Source organism: Myxocyprinus asiaticus, chromosome 38, assembly GCF_019703515.2.
Source record: "Myxocyprinus asiaticus isolate MX2 ecotype Aquarium Trade chromosome 38, UBuf_Myxa_2, whole genome shotgun sequence".
Classification (NCBI taxonomy): domain Eukaryota; kingdom Metazoa; phylum Chordata; class Actinopteri; order Cypriniformes; family Catostomidae; genus Myxocyprinus; species Myxocyprinus asiaticus.
The window spans coordinates 23,277,153-23,298,929 of record NC_059381.1 but is presented as its reverse complement, the minus strand read 5'-3'; the positions used below and the strand labels follow the sequence as shown (position 1 = coordinate 23,298,929).

The window sequence follows — 21,777 nt, the reverse complement described above, 5'->3', positions numbered from 1 at the left end:
AAACCAGCTTAAATGGTTTTCTAGTCTTAGATGCTTTCCCAGCCTGGTCTGCTGGTTTTATAGAGGTTTTGCACAGTAGCCAGATTTTTAGATATTTTTACAGGAAAACAATACCAAAATTATTATGAAGAATACGATTTTTGTAGTATATCGTTGCCCTGAGATCACCGGTCTTACTAGAGGAAAAAAAATTATGATCTAACGTGGATATTCTTGATAGAAAAAAATATAATTGTGTCTGGTAACAGGTGCATGTAAAACGGCTAGAAATACAATTTTAACTTAGCATAAATCTAAATGTTCACATGACAATTTACACAAGGTTAACTGTTTCTGCTGCTCCAAACTTCAAAACCCCACAGAGTGTACACAACCACATCTTTTCTGGGGATCACATGTGGATTCTCTCTATTAAGCTCCCAAAGGGAAAATTCCTTAATGACGTCATATCCACATTTTTACTCATAACCATGTGAAAGCGTCCTCTGTCTGCTCGTATGAATGTAACACAGATGAATAGACACAATATGACTACATTTACATGGACACCAGAAAGCAGCTTATTAAGAGAAAGCAGGTTATTGAGAGAAAGCAGCGTTCCGGCTACATGCACTGTATAAGCGGTGTACTCAGAGCCCGTCTGAAGGGGGAGCCTACAAGGTTAGCATAGAATAGCATAATGCAGCAGTCCCATAGACATTCTATGGGCAGTACACTGGCAAAGAGACAAGAGGCTGTGTTTTTTAAATAGATGCCTATGGAGGAGATGCTGTCTGACGTGGAATAAACTGCTTTTTATGAGGAAACAGCTCATCACTTAATGAACTGACCACCTGTTCACTAATCTTCAGCATCTTTTACACTAAACAATCCTTTTGGAGTGAACCATGTGTGGAGTTTACTACGATAAACTTTGCTGTTTTATAAGAAAAGTCATAGATGATTTTGTGACAGGTAGATGTCAGATTATGTCTCTCCCCATTCATTTGCATCCACAAATGGTGACTTACTGTCGTAACGCACTAGATAACCATTACGTTCTCTCCTATGGTAAAAGCAAGAAGGTTGTTATTGCAGTATAGAAAATCCCTGGCGTAGATCTCTGCGGCTTGCAGCTCTCCTCAGCAAATAACAAACATGGCATCCGAGGAAGTCTTTGCTATTTTATTCTCCATTGCTTCGGTTTATTTACAGATATTCCAGAGTTGTTGCTGTGCTTGATTTCTTAACTTTCTATCAAGACCTGCATCGGAATTGCGCTGCAATAGTGGGGATTCCCTCTTACGTAAAACCCGGGATTCCCCCAGTGTATGAGCCCATATAGGCGAATGTGAGGGACCATCGATATTTTATATTGGTGTTTATAAATGGGTATAGTTTATGGTGTATGTGCTTTTCCCACTTTATTCCCAGTAATGTTGAATTCTTTACACTGTGTTGACTTGTTGTTGGGCTCCATCCTATGCCATTTTTTATTCAGTCTGTTTACAAACATGTGCACTCTTTAAACACCCATCAGAAAGCAGCTTCTGTGTTAAAATGGCCACATTAAGCCGCATTCTCAAGGAGAAACCTAGGTGGTTAAACCACTTCCTCTTTATCCCTTAAGTGGCAAAAGGAAACCGGGGTTCTTGTTTACATGAAGTTTCAGAAAACTACTTTCTGCAAACCCCTGGAATAACCAGTTTCCTTAAGTGCATGTAAATGTGGTCAGTATTAAATGAAACAAATGACAATAAAATGTAAAGTAATCTCTTCAGTAATCAGAATACTTTATTCTGAATACCAAATATTTAAATTGTAACTGTAGTTAATAATACTGTATTTTGTATTTTAAATACGTAATCCAGTTACATGTATTCCATTACTACCCAGCACTGCTGCTACAGTATGCATCTGTACTCACACTCTTTGTAATAAAGTCACTGGCAAACTGACCATTTGGCCATGATGCACAGCACACAGTCACTTCGATACTAAAACATGCTTGTTGATTATGCAGATGCACTGAATTTATTATTGGAAGCTACAGTTCAACTTTCAGATCAAACGCAGGCCCTTGCTTACTCATACTGCTTCTAGATGTGGGATCATTTATCAGTTTATATCATATAAAGAATTAGTTTTGTTTTCACATGTTTACTCAGAAGCACATGGCTTTGAGTTGTGTATCATAAAATCAAATTCCTATGAAGTTACAGTGTGTTGTTGTTGTTTTGCAATTTATGTTTGTTTCTGAATTAAACGTCATTTAACTTATCTGTTAGATTAAACTGTTCTCATTTAATTTAGATGGGTTTTCAGAGGAACTCAGTATGACTTTATTTACCAAAAGATTACAGAATGTTTAAATATTTTTTATTTAAATAAAAAAAAAAAAAATTAAAAAAAATAAAAATAAAGACCATCAGGTTGCTCTGTGATACAGCATCAGAAAAGTCTGCATCATTCAGCTCAAAACAGCTTGCTTTACTGGGACAAAGAAGTAGGACAATTGTTCCTAAATTAGGATGCCTGCTGATTATTTTTGTAACCTTTGTCAAGATTTTAATTGGAGAATTGCTTGTTTATACAGCTGAAGTCAGAAGTTTACATACACTTAGGTTGAAGTCATTAAAGCTCCTTTTTTAACCATTCCACAGATTTCATATTAGCAAACTATAGTTTTGGCAAGTCGTTTAGGACATCTTCTTTGTGCATGACAAAATAAATTTTTCCAACAATTGTTTACAGACAGATTGTTTCACTTTTAATTGACTATATCAATTCCAGTGGGTCAGACGTTTCCACACACTAAGTTAACAATGCCTTTAAGCAGCTTGGAAAATTCCAGAAAACGATGTCAAGCCATTAGACAATTAGCCAATTAGATTCTGATAGGAGGTGTACTGAATTGGAGGTGTACCTGTGGATGTATTTTAAGGCCTAAATTCAAACTCAGTGCCTCTTTGCTTGACATCATGGGAAAATCAAAAAGAAATCAGCCAAGAACTCAGAAAACTCAATTTCCAAACACCTGAAGGCACCACGTTCATCTGTACAAACATTAGTACGTAAGTATAAACACCATGGTACCATGGAGCCTTCATACTGCTCAGGAAGGAGACTGTCTCCTAGAGATGAACATAGTTTGGTACGAAAAGTGCAGATCAATCCCAGAACAACAGGAAAGGGCCTTGTGAAGATGCTGGAGGACACAGGTAGACAAGTACCTTTATCCACAGTAAAACAAGTCCTATACTGAAATAAACTGAAAGGCTGCTTGGCAAGGAAAAATCCACTGCTCCAAAACCGCCATAAAAAAGCCAGACTACAGTTTGCAAGTGCACATGGGGACAAAGAGCTTTCTTTTTGGAGAAATGTCCTCTGGTCTGATGAAATAAAAGTGGAACTTTTTTGCCATAATGACCATCGTTATGTTTGGAGGAAAAAGGGTGAGGCTTGCAAGCCGAAGAACACCATCCCAACCGTGAAGCATGGGGGTGGCAGCATCAGGTTGTGGGGGTGCTTTGCTGAGGGACTGGTGCACTTCACAAAATAGATGGCATCATGAGTAAAGAAAGTTATGTGGATTTATTGAAGCATCATCTCAAGACATCAGCCATGAAGTTAAAGCTCCGTCGCAAATGGGTCTTCCAAATGGACAATGACCCCAAGCATACCTCCAAAGTTGTGGCAAAATGGCTTAAGGACAACAAAGTCAAGGTACTGGAGTGGCCATCACAAAACCCTGACCTCAATCTGATAGAAAATTTGTGGGTAGAACTGAAAAAGCGTGTGTGAGCAAGGAAGCCTATAAACCTGACTCAGTTACACCAGTTCTGTCTGGAGGAATGGGCCAAAATTCCAGCAAATTAATGTGAGAAGCTTGTGGAAGGCTACCCAAAACATTTGACCCAAGATAAACAATTTAAAGGCAATGATACCAAATACTAACAAAGTGTATGTAAACTCCTGACCCACTGGGAATGTGATGAAAGAAATAAAAGCTGAAATAAATCATTCTCTCTGTTATTATTCTGACATTTCACGTTCTTAAAATAAAGTAGTGATCCTAACTGACCTAAGACGGGGAATGTTTTCTACGATTAAATGTCAGAAATTGTAAAGAACAGAGTTTAAATGTATTGGCTAAGATGTATGTAAACTTGTGACTTCAACTGTACTTATGTTTATTTTTGGTGCGTAGATAGTTTTTAGACTTTTAAAGGGGCACTAAGTGTTTTTTACCTCACCTAAATGAACAGTTCTCGTAAAAATTAAGAAAACATGTTCACTTTCATTAGATGAAAACTTAGTCATATAAGCAGCCTAATAAAAGTTGTTTATGTTTACACAGAGCTAGTCTGCCTCATAAGGGTCACCATGTTGAGATCACATGACCAGCCCAATTAGGTTTAGCATCTTTCTACCAGCCAAATATGGGACATTGTAGCTTTAATTACAGAACTTTTTCCCCAGTGGGAATCCTGCATGAGACGTTGTGCAACGGTAAAGAGGTGTACACTTGTTTACATCTGACTTTTTTTTGTTTTTAAAGCGAGGACGGACACAAAAACGCATTCTGTGTACAACCCCTTAAACTATTAAATTGAAAACTGCTGTAATACAACCACCAGGAAGAACCAAATTCCTATGAATCTTCGCTTTTAATAAACACTTTTTGCCAAAAGATAGAAGCTGCGATCAATGGAGAAAGACAATATATTCTGTCAAGCTTAAAGGTGCACTCAGTAATTGTTCCTCATTTAAAATGTTTAACTCCTAAAGTCATGAAATGTAATTTTGCAATATATGTAGGAAATCATGACCACTCACAAAGACTCCAGTCATATCAGTAACCTTATAAAAGCTATTTAATTCTACATGGAGTGGGTCCGCACATGGGGCGTGTCATGTTAGAATCACATGACCAGCCGAATACTACTCCCTTAATCTCAGTAACTGTCCTGTTATTTGACACTTTCACTCATTGATTAAAGTAATCATGGCTGACTGTGAATACAAAATTTCTACAATGGCATCTGAAACTGAAAACTATTGATTTTAAATGATGCTGCATCCAAGCCGCTAGGTGTCAGTGTAAGTCCAAGATGACACAAGAAGACAAAAGTTACTGAGTGCACCTTTAACTGAAGTATGTCATTTCTGTGACAGTAGTGCCAACGAATGGAATTGCAAAAAGAAACAATGTTTTCAAAACAGCTTTCTGAATACACCCCTCATCTGCTGTTGAGCCAACAAACAAATAGGCCTGTTCTTGACTAACGCCATTGGTTAAGTAATGTTGTCAGGGTGGGGCTAAACGGGTCACTCAAAACAAACACAGGAATTTTTTATCACCACAGAGAGACAGTGTTTACAGTTTAGGAGAGAATTAACCTATGAATGACTTATAGTTGTCTCTGCATATTATGATGAGATAGAAGAAAGTATTTTAACACTGAAAAGGTACATACTTTTTCAAAAAGAACCGGCTTTATGTTTAAAATTATGGTCATAAGTTTGTAAACAGCGTAACATTACAGTGTCACTGTTTTGGCAGTAAATAGTGTTTATCATAATGGAAATGTAAGAAAATCATTGTTTTAACTAAACCTGTGCTGTACTGTACTTTTGTACTAAAAGTGCTGCAGTTTTTCTCACCGTTATTTAGTCTCCAAGAATGAGCACTGACCGATGCATTGTAATGTCATGTCTTGAATGGGTGCGTTTACTGGTGTTTTGGAATCACAATGGTGAGAAACAGTTATCATGCTCTCGAATGCTATATGTTTGACAAAATTCTCCTGCTTCAGACAGAAAATATGACAGAAAACATATGCTGATTTTCATTGATCTTACTCCAAGCTGTGTTTGTCAAGTGTGGCGTCTGTGTAATGTTTAACAGCCAATATCTCACACAACTCACTCAAAAGGTGTGTGTTTCAGGTCCATTTCTCTCAGTTTGTGATACATTCTCAGCAGTTTGGGTGTGAGTTTTGGGTACTACTTGCTTTGTCTCAGTACAACGTGATCCCACAGGAAATTGACATGCTGCTTCTGAATGTTCACATACCCTAAAATTGACCCCATCATCCGAATTACTGACAAGTGCCATTCCCCATTAGACATTTTGCATCAATTCAGATGTGTTCACCTTTCCCTGAGCTACTGACCAATCTCAGAGACAAAGGTTTTAGTTTCCGTGGAAACCAGGAAGTAATCGCATTCATTCCAAGACGCAGGTTCGGATCCCGTGGAAACCAGGAAGTAACTGCATTCACATAAAAAATTATGAGTGCAATTCGGAGGTGTCGCTTTGAATCAAAAATTTAATTTTTATTCCACTTACGGTTAAGTTTAGTGTTGGGGTTTGAGTTAGGGAGTAGGGTTTATAAAATATGCATTCCTGTTGACTATATTACATCATTTACAACTAAAAATACAACTCACTTTTGGAGCCACCCTGTGGACATTTAATCTCAGCAGCGCTTCGAGCTTCAGCCACTGGGGGCAGTGGTTCAAATTTTAGTTAGCACAGACCGATTTCAGCAGTACAATTTTTGACCTCCTGTTGCAAAATTCACAGTGTGATCAGTCAATTTATTAATCCCAATATTACTGGACACGTTTGCTTACAGAATTGTTAATTTAATATTGGCTGACTGCAGTGCATTTCTACAATGCCATTGGTAACCAAAACTATTGCTTTTGCATCATGCTGCACACTTTTGCACTTCAGGCCACTAGGTGTCTGTAAGTCCAAGACAACATATCAATTCAAAACAAACAATATTTAGTGAACCTTTAATTAGCTATTGAATATGTATATTGTCAAATAAGGAATGGACAGCTTTTATAAAAGGATATTTGCTATGGATTCAATTTGAGAAGGCTCAAAGAGTTACTCTGACACCTACCCCAGCCCTGGAGCAACATGTGCCTTTCTCTCATCCAGAACAGTAGGGCACGGCCAAATAGCATCGCTCAGTCTTGCTTGTCCAGCTGCAAGTCTTTGAAGCCGTATGATTGCTGTCTGAGTCCACATTAATCCCATAATGCATTTCCTGAGTAACTATGCATGGTGGCGTCTGGGCATGTGGCAACCCATGTAATGATTTCACCATCATTCAGCTCTGTTGTCCTCCATTTTGTTATTGTTATTGTTTTGAGTGTTCTCTGAAATCCGGTAAAGGCTACTTGAGGGTCTGTGAAGCATCTGTCATCAATGGGTCATTTTACATAATTTAAAAAGACGTGTAAAAGACGAGCCAATTTCTCCGCCCTCTTAGATTATGGAGATAACAGACTGAGCGTAATGTTCAAGCTGCTATTTGCTTCTAATACATTGTTTTTTTGACAAAACTTGACAATGCATTGCTTTGACACAGCTTTGCAGGACCCCCTGGACACGCCCCTGCAACTTTGCCAAAAGCCCTTGACTCATTCTAGAGATTTTGATTGCGGTTGTGATTTCTCATCGGATAAATTGTATTGCATATAGCATATTTAGCTAATAAATGATACAAGACTGACAGTCACTGAATCATGACTAATAACATTCATAGTTTAGTAGCATATCTTTAATGAGGAGCACAAGAACTGTGAATAACTCAGCCCATGCAGGGCTTTGATCAGTGATGTAAATGTACTGCATTGATCCCAAGAGCACTGGACTGTAGGGAAGACAGAGCTGCCTCACACTGCCAGTGTCTCTGGTGACATCATCTGGCCAGCTAAGAGAGTTTTCTGCATTTCTCTCGTTCTCTCTCTCTCTCTCTCTCTCTCCCCCCTCTCTCTCTGGGTCCCTTCATATCTTCTCTGCTCTATCAGCGCATCAACCACACCAGAATGTGTTGGTGTTAAAAACACTACTGTAACATAATATGTTTTTTTCTTTCTTTCTTTCTTTCTTTTTTCCTTATTTATCTCCTTCGTTCTTCCCTTACCTCCTTCCTTCCCTTTTTTCTTTTTCTTTCTTTCTTTCTTTCTTATTTATCTCCTTCCCTTCTTCCTTCCTTCCTTCTTTCTTTCTTTCTTTCTTTCTTTCTTTCTTTCTTATTTATTTCCTTACTTCTTCCTTTACTTCCTTCCCTTCTTCCTTCCTTCCTTCCTTTACTTTCTTCTTTCCTTCTTAACTTTTTCCTTTCCTTTCCTTTTTACTTCTTTCTTTCTTCTTCCCATCTTTCTTACTTTCCTCCCTTCCTTCCTTCCTTTTTCCTTTGTTCTTTCTTTCTTTCTTTCTTTTGTTCTTTCCTTCTTTCTTTCTTTCTTTCTTTCAGCTGCTGCTCCTTTACTGAGACGTATGAAGAATCCAATGTTGGTGGATGAAGGAAGCAGGCTGATTGTCAAGTGCGAGGCCTCCGGCAACCCCACCCCAGAGTACAAGTGGTACAAAGATGGCGCTGAACTGAAGAAGAGCAAAGAGATCAGAATCAGAAACGGCAAGTGAGTCAGCATGTCCAATAGCCAACATCAGCACTTCATAAAGCACTCATCCTAGACCTCACGTCTAGAAGTACATCATGACCTTCATGTGAGACAAGAACTTCTTACTTTGGGCAGTGTAGACACTGCCCGTACTCTTCTAATTAAAATGAAGTGTTTGAGCATGTCTATTATATTGTTAATTAGTTTTGAAAGGTGAATGAGGTAAAGATTCAAAAATTATTTTTAATTGTGAGAGTGATCAAGGCAGCAGGTCCTCAACTGGTTTTGATGCAGGGTCCAGGTTTTACATTGGAAATCGAGTAGCAATCCAACAAAAATTTAAATCACCATGAAATGCAACTTACCCCTGAACCCATTTTCATATTTTCTTTAACATTGTATATTTTTTAATCATTTGTTTGAAAAAGAGGGATTTTCAAGCAAACGGTCCATGTTAGCATCTGCCTAATTTGGCTAGCTTCTACCAAATGGCAGATGAATTTGTGCCAAAATACCACAGAGTTTGATTGAACGGACAGACTTTAAAGTAAACAACAAAAGATATGGGAAGTGTTTAGTCTTCCCTTTTTAAAAGTTGATAAGACTTTATTTATTTTTCTATTTTAACTACACATGATTTTACAGTACAGACTTGTGTCCTGTATTTTGGGATTTTTTTTTTTCTGATTTCTACTTTATTCAGAGTTTTAGAAAAATTCCACCCATAAAGTTTCTCCCTTTTCCATTTTTATAGTGGAATCATTGACTCTTTCTTCTCTCTCTGCCTCTCTCTCTGTCTTTTGAAGGAAAAACTCCAAAGTCCAGATCGGCAGTGCAAAACTGGAGGATTCTGGGAATTACACATGTGTGGCAGAGAATGTTCTGGGGAAGGACAACGGTACCAGTACCGTGCATGTACAAAGCAGTAAGTACAGACCGGAATATGGCTACAAACTTTTGTTTACACAAGTACACATTCGCTTCAGGTGGTATTTTATAAAATAGAATGAAGTCAGGAGCATGTCTGTGCTGATTTTAAACAGATTCATGATTGTTTGTGTTTCAAATATATAAATGTAGGATATGTTGTTCTTGCTGACATTGCATTGTGATGAGAAATGAATACTTTGCTCTTTATCATAACAGCGGAATATTAAAATAAGACAAGAGTGTGTGTATGTCAGCCTTTTCACATATCTGTAAGTGGATAGTTTGCTTCTTTTCCAAACTGAGGTTACTCCAGGTATCTCTCACACTCATTGGCTGAGAATGTGTGAATGTCAGTGCTTTTAACATTTGCATTTTGGAGTTGTCTGTTGAGATTTAGAACAGTGGCAGGATCCAGAGAGGTGCGTGCATGTGTGTGTTTGTGTATGCTCGTTCTGATCATCTGTCGGCATGTTAGGCACCCCGGAACAAGTCTTACTGTGTCACGACAGCCAGCTTGACTCTGACTGTTTTCACATATGCACGCACATGCAAACAAACAGTCAGGAGGAAGAAGCAGGGAGGCAAGACCAAGCCCATTATGACCCCAGGCTTGGGGTGGAGGTCTCGCCCCCCATACAGTTCTCATAATGCACATGCAACATAGATCAACAACCTGAATGAGGCCGCCACCAATGAAGTGCTAAAGTGCCCAGGGAAGCAACAGATAAATCTAACAACTAAGGAAATACCTACAGCTGCAATTTTATTATACACTGTTTTCTCAGCCTCCTTCTGGTACAGAATGAGGTTGTCACGATACCACAATTTCAGTAGTCAATACTAATGCCAGTGACATTTCTTGATTCTCGGTACCTATTTTAATACCAGAGAAAAAACTAATATGCTATTAAACATACTTTTTTTAATGGAAAAAGTTTAATATTAATGTAAATATTAACAAATTAAATTACAATGGCATTGATTTTTTCCTGAGGTCATCTGTAGAATGGCTTCTGTAGAGTAAGGCTACAGTGTTTGGAGGGCTGCAGCAGTGCTACCTTAGCAGCTGCATGAACTGGCGCTTTCTGAATCTATCTGAGAAGAAGAACAAGAGAGAGAAAGAGATGGAGAGGTCGATTAGGAAAAGCAAAGAGACGCATTGGCTTGAGGAGGTGCTGAAAGGGAAAGAGAGTGGCAAGAGGGAAAAGGAACAAAACAGAACAGAAAGCCATAGATGGAGTTAGAGGAGACCCAGCTGCTGTTTTAAACCCATTTTATAATGCAGTTGTGGATTTCAGGCTCTGTTCAAGCACACAGCCAATCAGATCGCGGGACTCCCTGGCTAATGTTTGTCACTGGAAATTAATCTCTCTCTTCATAAAGGCTGTTTTTCATCACATGCCTCCCTTTTAAACAACTCAGTAAACACACACATGCATATTTTGGCTCTTTCAGCAGTAAGTTAAACAAAATAAGTGAACAGAGTAATTGAACTCTTTTATAAAAGCTGATCAGTCCTGAAGTTACGGCTGTTCAGGGGAGGTGAACTGAGGCTGTCCAGGGAACGAGAGAGACCTTGTGACCTTGGGACTGCAATTAATGAAGACAAACAACAGACGATTTAAGGGCCCATCCCCTTCCTGTTCCACTCCCCAGGGGCAGGTCGGTTGCATGGTTGCCTCTGAACACTGCCACCTCTGTCTGTGCAGCAGACCCATGGTAGCTGTCACCCTTCAGTGCATCCTGCACGGTGGTCCTGTGTGAGTGTGTGTGTGTGTGTGTCTGTATGTGTGTTTGGGTACGTGTCATTGTTGAAGGTGACTCTGGTTGATCAAAGCATTGTAGTGCAGGTCACCAAATGGGTGAGTTGGGACAGAGAAATGTCAAAAGGTTATGGGCTCCTCTGTTGTGGACAAATACTCATTCTGCAAACAAGCCGCTCATGCAGACAGCAATATTAGTGTTACAAGTGTGCCGTCACACCAAAACACTCTCAAGTAGCCCCACTCAGCCCTGACTAAAATCTTAATACATCACAGTAGGGTTTATATTAATTTACCAGAATGATATGGTGTGTGCTAACCAGTCAACATGAAATAGCATTCGCATCTTATTTTATGTCCACAATCTGATTTATTTCAGAGTGAAACAGGATATTCAGTTAGAAAAAAGCAAAGCAATTAATTGGACCGTTAAAATTGGGCGTTATATACCAGAATGGAAAAACTATTTAGTAAAAGAATTAAACAAATATATATTTATTCAAAAATAAGAGGCATTGGTAAAGTCGATAGACAAACTATCACTGTAGTAGAGATATGGGGATAGTCCTGGCAGAGATGATGGCTCTATATCAGTGGTCCTCAATCTGGGTTCATGGGCCCACGGGAGCCTCTAGAGGACTAAACTAATTATTTAAAATAAGATATAGTAACATAATCTTACTTAATGAAAATGGAAAAGCAGGGCACAAAGATCATCTATACTTTACATTAAAATCCTGTCCCTAGAGGGCACTGCTTACAGCTACAGAGAAAATTATAGGGACAGAGGGAGAGCATGAGGTGAGTGGAATGTGTTTGATGGAAAACGCAGCTGGACGGACAATTGTTCCAAAATCATCAGTCATGCAGGGGCCCACCAACAGCAATCTCTCTTCTCTCTCTCTCTCTCTCTCTCTCTCTCTCTCTGTCTCTCTCTGATTCCCTCTCTCTCAACCCCCCCCCTCCCGGGAGGCTCCTCACAAACATTCAAACTCACACACCCTCAACACCTGCCTCTGTGATGAAAGCCAACTAATGTAAACCATCACTTATCTTTAATGTAGTGTTTTAACACATTTAACCACCTTGACCCCTCAGTCTCAGGTCTGTGTCTTTCATCTACCACCTCTTTCCTGCCCTCTGTGGTTTACAGTATAAAGTATCATCATCTGAAACCTCCAAATACCCCTGTTCTCTTCCCACCATTGCGTTTATACCAGACACGTGTCAAAATGAGATCATTTCCATTGCAATCAGTGGAATGTCCAATTTCAATCTGATCTCATAAAATTAACGTGACAACATTTTTGAAAACCAAAATTACGTGCATCATTACACGTTTGGCTGCAGTTTCCCTGTGAAATGTCCAGCAGGGGGCACCAAATGCAAGTGAAATGATGTTGTAATCAGACAATGTTTTTAAGGTGAATGTTAAATTGAGGATTTAATGAGTAAAATGCACTTAGCTAACCTAAAACTTTAACATTAACCTAACTAATATTGTCCTAAAAGATATATGAGAGTGTTTAAATAGTGCTTAATAAGATAAACGAGAGGTGAAAGAAATGGACATCCTTATTCTTAACCAACACCTAAACCTAACGATAGTGTTTTGAAGGCAAATTTGATATGTCATGAAAAGCACATATACTGTATAGTAGCAACCCCAGTGTTTTGATATAATAACATCGCAATGTGTGAGTAATAGAGCGAAAAATAGGTGTTTATAAAGTCATAAACAGCCATAGTACCCATTATTTGTGTGAAAGTGAATAAAAGCTGTTGTAGCACCTCTAGAGTTACTGCAGCAAAATGTATAAAGCAGCACATAAAACTGAGTTTGCAAAAATTTAGTTATAGTAATGTTCATTCTATGAGACTAGGTTGCCCATTTTATATTTTTGATGCGCTGGAGAGCTGCTCCAGCCACTTTATTCATTAATTTACTCTAATATAAAATGATTTACAAATGTTTTATATGTGAATTTGTTTTGCTATGATGTTTATTCATTTATTAATTTATTCATTACAGCTTGTGTCTGGTCAATTACAGTATCACTTAAATCTACTACAGTCACTTCAAGTGTATACAGTGTTTGCCTCTCTTCTTATTTTCTTTAGCCCTCTCCCTTCCTTTCTTTCTTTCTTTCTGTCTTTCTTTCTTTCTTTCTTTCTCTGTCCTCATTCTGTTTGTGAAAAAAAAAAAAAAAAAAAATCACTCTTCGTTTTCTCTGTCCGGCCAAACTGCAAGATTAACTGAACTTAAAGGATGCTAGAAATCTTTTTGGGACATTGGCAGTGACTGTGCTAGAATGTGAAATACCTGTAAGGGAATTGAAGACATTGATTGGTGTGGGCAAGCAGTTGGGGCCATGTCGGCCCTCACTCAGGGAGATTCATGGCAAGCCCACTGTATTTACAGTCTAGAATGAACAAGTTGTGATTCAGCACAAACAAGGCGGCTTTACATAAACACATATACAAACAAATTACTGCCAAGGACCGAAATAGCTCTGTTGTTTTGCCTATTTCCACACTATATCTTCATGGGGGGAGTATCATGATTGGAGTATCATGTGAATATCATGTTACATTAATTTAGTACCTTCCTTTGCAAAAATGTACCCTTAAATTACAAAAATACCACAGCAGTGCCATTGTATTTTGTACTGTTAAGGTACTCTTTTGTGATGGTATCACTTTCAAACCAAAAAGGTACCATGGTACTATCATGTTTTTTGGACACAGAACAATGCTCATACCATGTTTTTTGAACATGTACAATGGTAATACCATGGTATTCTTAGAAATGCCTTGGGGCACCATGTGAATTCTATGGTACATTTCAAAGTATAGTATAGTACCACCACAGTACTTTTTTGTTAGGCTAGATTATATTTGGTGTTTTGTGTGAGTCAGGGAGTCTGTTTTGGATTAAGAATGCTGGTCAGTTGAATCATGGGCTAAGTGTTGCCCATTAGGAGCCGTATAAGACCTTTGACTTGAGGGTCAGATTCTTTGGACCCATTAGCCATTTTTAAGGTGCATAGTGCTAGGTGCTCTCTCTGCCCTGTGGGTCCATGTCTCTGGTCACATAAGGAATACATATATTACTCATTCATACTTGCTTGCTTCTTTTCAAGGTGTTGCCCTTTGTAGTTGTCTGCCACAGCTCTCGCTCCCACTCTCCCCTCCCCATGCCACATGTTTCTGATGGTCTTGCCCACAGTATTCATTACTTCATTAAGTCTGTTTGGGTGGGGAGAGCCCCTCTGTTTTCCCCATCAGACCGGATGCTGGTATATATGTGAGTGTGCAAATGAGTGTTCTAGTGGGGTGGATTTGCTGCAGCTGGCTGTGACAATCAGAGCTGGTGGTTTGGTCGGCTGGTGCTGCTGTTTCTGGGTGGGGTTATCGAGGATCTGAAGCCCCACATCCTGCAATCGCTCTCTGACTGCCAGCTCACATTAAAGCCCCCGATGCCCAATTTCACGCCCTGTAGTGTGTGAGGGCGCCTGTGTGTGTGAGTGCTGACAACTGGGAAAAGCCCAGAGGTACGGTGTCACTCCACACCAGCAGTTTGGGAAAAGCGTGTAATGGAGATTTTGGACCGGACGCCTGTATGAATGCTTGCAGAGGAAGTGCGAGCCGGGAGGGATTGAGCAGGATTTGGACGAGCCTCTGATGGACCCAGATGTGTCTGTCTATCCACTGCCTGTTCTGCTCGTGGGTCTGTGCGAGGGGCAGAGAGTGGGGCTTGTTTCCAGGGCTGGAGTGGAGTGTGGCACAGAGCTCGGTTTCCCTCCATCACAACCCACTCCACGCCGCTCTCCAAGGCCCTGCTGCAGAGGAGCATGTGGGGGAAGAGCCCTGCTCCTGGTGCCCACCCTACTTCTACTTCTGTTGGGTCTTGGAGCATGCTTGCTGCTCCTCCGCCGTGCTCTGATTCAGGGAACCAGCCGCAGCAGGGAACCAGACTTACTGGACCTCCTCAGGGGAGAGGACAAGGAGGAGGCGCTCCGTGTCGATGATGCTCCACGAACCCATGCAACTCCCACGAGCACTGTTGCCCCATCCTCCCAGTGGTCCCCAGAGTCTCTATCCACGTTTTTCCCAGGCACGGCCTCGTCCGAGCCTACTACCTCTAGCCCGGCGAGCACCCTTGCCATCACCATCTCCCCCAGCAGCACCCTTCCCCCTCTGGGTAAGTGCCCTGAGCCTTGCTTGTTTACACACGCGTCCTGTTGTGCAATCGCATGCAATAGCGCTCTTTGATTTCTCTCAGAGTCGTCTCTGAAATGAGGAGGACAAGACCAGGCACATCAGCTATGCAGCAGGAAGTTGGGAACAGAAGAGCAAAATAAAGACCTGTTAATGAAAAGGGAAAAATACAGGACAGAGTTCACTGTAGGCTTCTGTTTTTCTTGATTTTGTATTCCACCTCCTTGCTTTTTGGTTTTAGGGAAGGGTACAGAGGATCCTTGGCTTTCTCTGAAGATGGCAGTTGTTTATAGTTGGGGTCATTAGTAATGTTTTTATAAATCGTGCATTTTCTTTGGACAAAAAGAATTTGGTTTTGGTATCCTGCCTAAATATTGATTGTAAAGACTTTTATCTGTTTGACACACGTCTCCCGATTTCTAAAAAAATCCCTTTAAACTTTGAAGTGAAAAATATGCAAATACTGCATGTAAATGTCATACCTGGTAGTTCTCATGCTGGTGCCACAGTCATTTGCTTAGTCCATTTATAGATTTAATGAAAACCCTGTCATGTTAATTCATGTTGTTGCAAACTCGTATGACTTTCTTTTTTCCATAGAACACAAAAGGAGATGTTAGGCAGAATGTTACCCTCATTCACCATTCACTTTCATTGCATCTTTGCAAAAAAGTCATATGCCTTTAGAACAACATGAGGGTGAGTAAATGATGACAGAAATTAACATTTTGTGTGAACTATCCCTTTAAAGTCGTCATGAAACAGAAGTTGCAACCGACTTTACTTCCATATTGTGACATATTTACGAGTGAAATAGCTTATCGAACAAGAAAAAAATTTAGGGCGGAGATTTGAGTTTATCCATTGGTTGTTGATTGGATTGTGAAATATGGCCGTTGCATTTCAGAACGGAGGCAGATCTGAATGCAATGGACACACACACCCCTACCACCGTGCTGCTCGAGTCAGAGCCAGTTATCGGTGAAATTGAGCAGCAATCTCAACACATTTATGATCAAAATGAGAGCATAAATGCACAAGCACATTGTGATCTTTGCTTACAAAGAGGCTGTAGCCACTGAAAAATGAGTGAGTAAAAGATAACTATAATTTAACATTTTGAGTCACAATACACTAAATGTAAAGGAAAAAAACACTTACTTGTGCTGTGCATCCCAAGATCCGAAGCGTTGTATTCATTATTGATCACCTTAGCAATATAGGCATGAAATCCCTTGAACACAACTGCGAATTTGACGTTATTCCTCCTCAGCCGAAATATAAATTCAAGCCAGCTGACCCGTAACCAAGGAAGTTTCGGTTAAGGAATGATAGTTTTGAAGGAAAACAGATGAAAATACACCTTGCCATCTTCAGCAACATGCGATTGACGCTTCGTTCAACTCTACGCAAGGTTGTAGTATTTATAAGACAGGGGCTGGGTTTAAGCATACTAAATGATTGGAGAAATCCTGCATACGTCACCATAGAGAAGTCTGTCGTTTCACCGGAAGATCGAGTTATGACATTTTGATTAAAGATTACGAAGTCAAAATTTGTTAAAAAAAAATAAAACATTTGCTTGGATTATTCGTTCACAATAAGATCAATAACATGCATTTAGAACATAGATGGGGTGAATTTTCATTTCATGCCAACTTTAAATATTGAATTTTACCCTGTGCATTGGACAGATTTTCCACTGACTGAATCAAAATATTCTGAATAAGTAAACATACAAATACTGGATCACTTTAGGAATCAAAGCGCTTCAGGGAAGTTCTGTTTCCTAACAGACATGTCTTTTGTTGTCAGTGTGAGTCACTGCAGTTAATGCAAACACGAAGAGCCGCAAGACCACAGTAACAGTCTTAAAGAGATAATAGATTACTTTAAGCACTGAATAATGCACCAATACTACAGCTGTATTCTACATTCAACACACATATTTGTTTTACCACAGATTCCTACAAGAACACTCTGACAGGGAATTACATAAACTGTGCTTTTACTGATAGTACAAAGGGATTATATGTTACCTTGTATGGACCTCAATGTGAAATTGCTGTGCCATACCAAATGAACCTGCAGGTTAAGTCTAAAGTAAACTTGCCCTCTCCCTCTTCCAGCTAAACATCTTAGGGAGTTTTTCCTTGCCACTCTCATCCTTGGTGTGCTCACTGGGGGAATTAAAGGGATAGGTAACCCAAAAATGCTAATTCTGTCATCATTTACTCACCCACACTTTTGATTTTCCTGCTTCCATAGAACACAAAAAGAAGCAGAATGTTAGCCTTAGTCTCCATTCACTTTCATTGTATGGAACAATGATGCAATGAAAGTGAATGGTGACTGAGGCTATCAATCCATATCAGTCTACCTAAAATCTCATTTTGTGTTCCGAGGAAGACTTACAGGGTTTAAATACATGTAATGGGAGTAAATGACGACATCATTTGTACTTTTGGGTGACATAATTTCTGTAAAGCTGCTTTGTAACAATATGTAAACAATATTGCTGTCTAAATGAAACTGACTTGACTAAGAATTTCTTAAGTTTTATATAAAGGTAATTAGTGAACTGTTATATTAGTCTTGAATTTTCCACACTTGCACTTGTGCACACATGCATAAATGCACACAGACAGAATCCAAACATTAGTTACACAGCACAGCACCAGTCTGCTGAACAATCAAAACAACACTGACATTTGAACTCTTGTGCCCTGTGGTGTGCCAAAGCTGTTGCTACAAATCTGATAGTGTCATAGTCTTTTCTTGCCCTGGGCTACATGATTTTGTTTAGAGACTTTTAATAAATGCAGCAGCGCACGTATAAATGTGAAACTGAGAAGACCTCTCTGAAGGCTTCAGGAATCCCTTTAAACAAAAGGGGTTGCACATAATGGATTCACATAATGGAAACCACTCAAAAGCCGTAAGATTGCATGCAATATAAATTGACCTCTTGTGCAGTGATGAGATTCCTCTCCTAGCTGTAACAAGAGACATCTCCAGAAATCCCCAGCAAGAGGGGGTTGAGAGAGTTTGCTGGCGCAGGAGGTTGACCATGGCAGGAAGCTTGTCTTCACTATCATGATCTCTCAAGCATCATTTGTCAGCCTCTGGAGCTTTTTTGAACTTCAAACTATCAAAGGCGTATCAATAATGTGGATGTAATTTGAACTAGCAAATATTATTTGTTACAATTTGATACAGAATTGTTCCCCTAAAAATGAAAATTCTATGATTTACTCACCTTCATTCCGTTCCAAACTGACATGCCATTCACTTTCAAACTGAGTCACCATTCACTTTGATTGTATGGAAAAAGGATGCAATGAAAGTTAATGGTTACTGAGCCTAACCTCTCCTTTTGTGTTCCTTGAAAGAAAGAAATGGGATTCAGGACTGGAACAACATAAGGCTGAGTAAATTATGACAGAATTTTCATTTTTAGTTGACCTATCCCTGAAAAGGCAATAAGATGCAAGGGCCACCCATTGGAAGTCCCTCCACCTGTGAAATTACTTGGACTGTTTGGACTGTGCACTTGGAGAATGTGTCTGCAGAAGTAAAAACAAAACACTCTCAGCAACAGGGACCTCTCCTTTAATTTTTACGACTTTCCTAGAACCCTTTGGAGATTGCAGAAAGATAGACATGTTTATGAAGCCTTCCAGATGGCCCCTTTTTGCCCCCACCCAGGCTCTCTTTTCAGTTCCTTGGCCATGAAGGATTAATCAAACTTAGGTCTAAGCTCGATGGCCAAACCCTTGGCTGGAGAAAGTGACCTCTCATGGGAGCTGTAGGGCAGAGTAAAAATTGCTTAGCTTTCACCATTAAGAACTTGGAGAACTTGGAATTTTGCATGTCCTGCATATAACCAAGCCTTGAGACTTGGGAAGCCACCTAGCAACCCTATAGCTGAATGTATAGAGATTACTCGCAAGTGTGAGATTGGATAAACAGGTATCGTCAGGGACCTTGGTAGGCTGTAATACTTTGTTGAACATTTAGCGTGAACAGTGTCATTGGTATGCTAAGTCTGGTTTAGCTTAGCCGCAATTCTCCAAAGAAATGGATTTGAACCAAAAAGGCTGATGGAGTATTAGAGTTTTTTTGTTTTTTTTGTTTTTTTGTTTTTTGTGCCAGCGGCAGTCTGATCAGTGCTGACAGAGCGATACCGCCATTAGGAACCACACACAAGCTTTGCCTGGAAGCATCATATTTTCTACACAGCTGCTCCATCCAAATTACAGCGTTAAGGGCCTTTTCACACTACTGGGAAATGCCTTTGAATGTTTTCTGTTCCTGTAGCTCAACTGATAAAGGATGGAGCTAGTAACGCCAAGGTCATGGGTTCGATTTCCAAGGAACTGATAGCTCTAATAGAAGGTATAACTTGTACTGTAAGGGGCCATTCAGACCGAATGTGTTCTTGCGTTAAAAAAAAGGCTGGACACAGTGCAACATATGAAACAGGAGGTGCAGGTCTTGAGACGTGTTTTTAATAAGTCTAAGAATGAATTGCTGCTGGTAAAAGTGCAGTATATTTGCACACAGTATATTAGTCTGTGCCGGTTTAGCACCTGATTCACTAAAGGAATAATGCAGATTAGGCAACAGTGCAAACACAACCACAAAATCTACTTTCCACAGAATTACACCTGCTATGATCAATAAATAGTAAATGTACACAAAACATTTTTTTATTTTTATAAAATGCAGTTTACCGCTTGCTTTTCTTCTCCAAACATGTACATCAGTGGAGACCACAACAGCTGAGATTGGTCCGTATTGTAACCATAGGATGATAAAAATGGATATCTGAGGTAGTTTGGCATTTTCTCCATGATTATTTTAGGTTTATGCATTGCATCACATTGCATTTGGTCTGGTTTTAATCGGGATTATCTGCTGTTTTTGTAATCGGTTTAGGTTTCATGAAGTTACATGCAAAAACGCAACAAAAAAACAAAACATCTGTTTACAACCTATGCACTCTGCTTTTTTCTCAGGACTTTTAATCTATATATTTAGTACATGAGTGAAACAATACTTGTCGTATTCTACTTCAGACCTTTCCAGTCTGTATGATGTTTTGACCGTATGTTTAACAACATGGTGTACTGTCAATAATTATTTCAGAAATGATGGCATTTTCTCAATTTACTAGCACTTGGTAGTGTACTCGCAGAATGATGCATACACACCAACACAGAACTTTAAATGCAAACCAACGTGTTAGCCACTACACGGAGCCTACGACGTAGATATATAAACCGGCCTTTAAAAATGCGACACTACTGCGCAAGACGCTGAGAAAAACAGCAAGACAAAGCAGCGGTCAAAAACATTAATCTAGAGCATGTTTACATAGAAAAACTAAACAGCACAGACTGATGCAATAATGCGTACAGTGTGAACAGCCTCTAAATCGCTTTGGATAAAAGCGTCTGCCAGATTTATGAATGAAAAAAAGGTTTTAAAGACAAGACTTGTTATAAAGACAAGTTATGAGAGATTATTCAGTTGCATAAATGTGTGCAGTTGGTTAATATGCCTTGTCCCCCCAAACCCCACCCAGTCAGTATGACAGATCTGTCTCTCTCTCTCTCTCTCCCTCTCTCTCTCTCTCTCTCTCTCTCTCTCTCTCTCTCTCTCTCTCCCTCTCTCTCTTTTCTCTTTCTGTTTGCAGAGCTTTCCCACATCTCCAGCAGAGAGTTGATGGGAGCCTCAGATACATGAGGGGATATTGTACAGGCGTGTAACTGTCACAGCTCAACAACTGATGGAGAGAGATTTAAAGTGTATCACTAGACAAGAGGCATAAACATGACAAACATCACCACAATTACCCCACAGGCTGTCGTCACAGTCTTCTTACCATAAATATGCACTTTTGGAAGAAATCAAAATAACATTCTCTTAATCTGAATATCAAACAGCGCTTGGAAACTTTCAGTTAGGGAAAAGTCCAAACCTGTGTAGTTCATACTACAAGAAGCAAACATTTTAATGAATACCATACAGCAGTGCAATAGACCTTATTCACAGTAGCGCCATCATTGATTTTTGACAGGAATGAATACGGGGCGAAGTAAGGGATAGACTTACCATCTCTTCAATGAAATGCACTGTATAAAGCTACCAATTAGATCACATCTAATTTACCACAACCCATGTTGTCTGGAGTTTTTTGTCTACTGAAATCTTTTGGAAATATATTTTTTCAGTGTTTCGTCAGCGCTTTAAACAAGTGTACAATCCACTGAAGATACTGTAAGTCTATCCCTCACAGCCTCGTTACCATTCTTGTAAATGGCGCTGCTGTGAATAAGGTCTATTGCAGCATGTTTTAAATGCACCACAATGCTTGCTTGCTTTTGCATCATGCATTTTCTGATCAATGCTTAAATAGATGCTCTGTTGCACATTTGAATAGATT

The 21,777-nt window shown here is 39.6% G+C and overlaps 1 protein-coding gene across 3 annotated transcripts in view; it reads left to right on the top strand.

The window, feature by feature from the left end:
• The window catches only part of nrg2a (neuregulin 2a), a 133,349-nt gene that overhangs the window by 54,470 nt on the left and 57,102 nt on the right, over nucleotides 1–21,777 (top strand). For all 3 annotated transcript variants that reach the window (XM_051676901.1, XM_051676902.1, XM_051676900.1), the window contains exons 2-3: nucleotides 8,265–8,430; nucleotides 9,219–9,337. In XM_051676901.1, coding sequence (XP_051532861.1) covers nucleotides 8,265–8,430; nucleotides 9,219–9,337 — 285 coding nt within the window. The remainder of the gene's footprint in view (nucleotides 1–8,264; nucleotides 8,431–9,218; nucleotides 9,338–21,777) is intronic.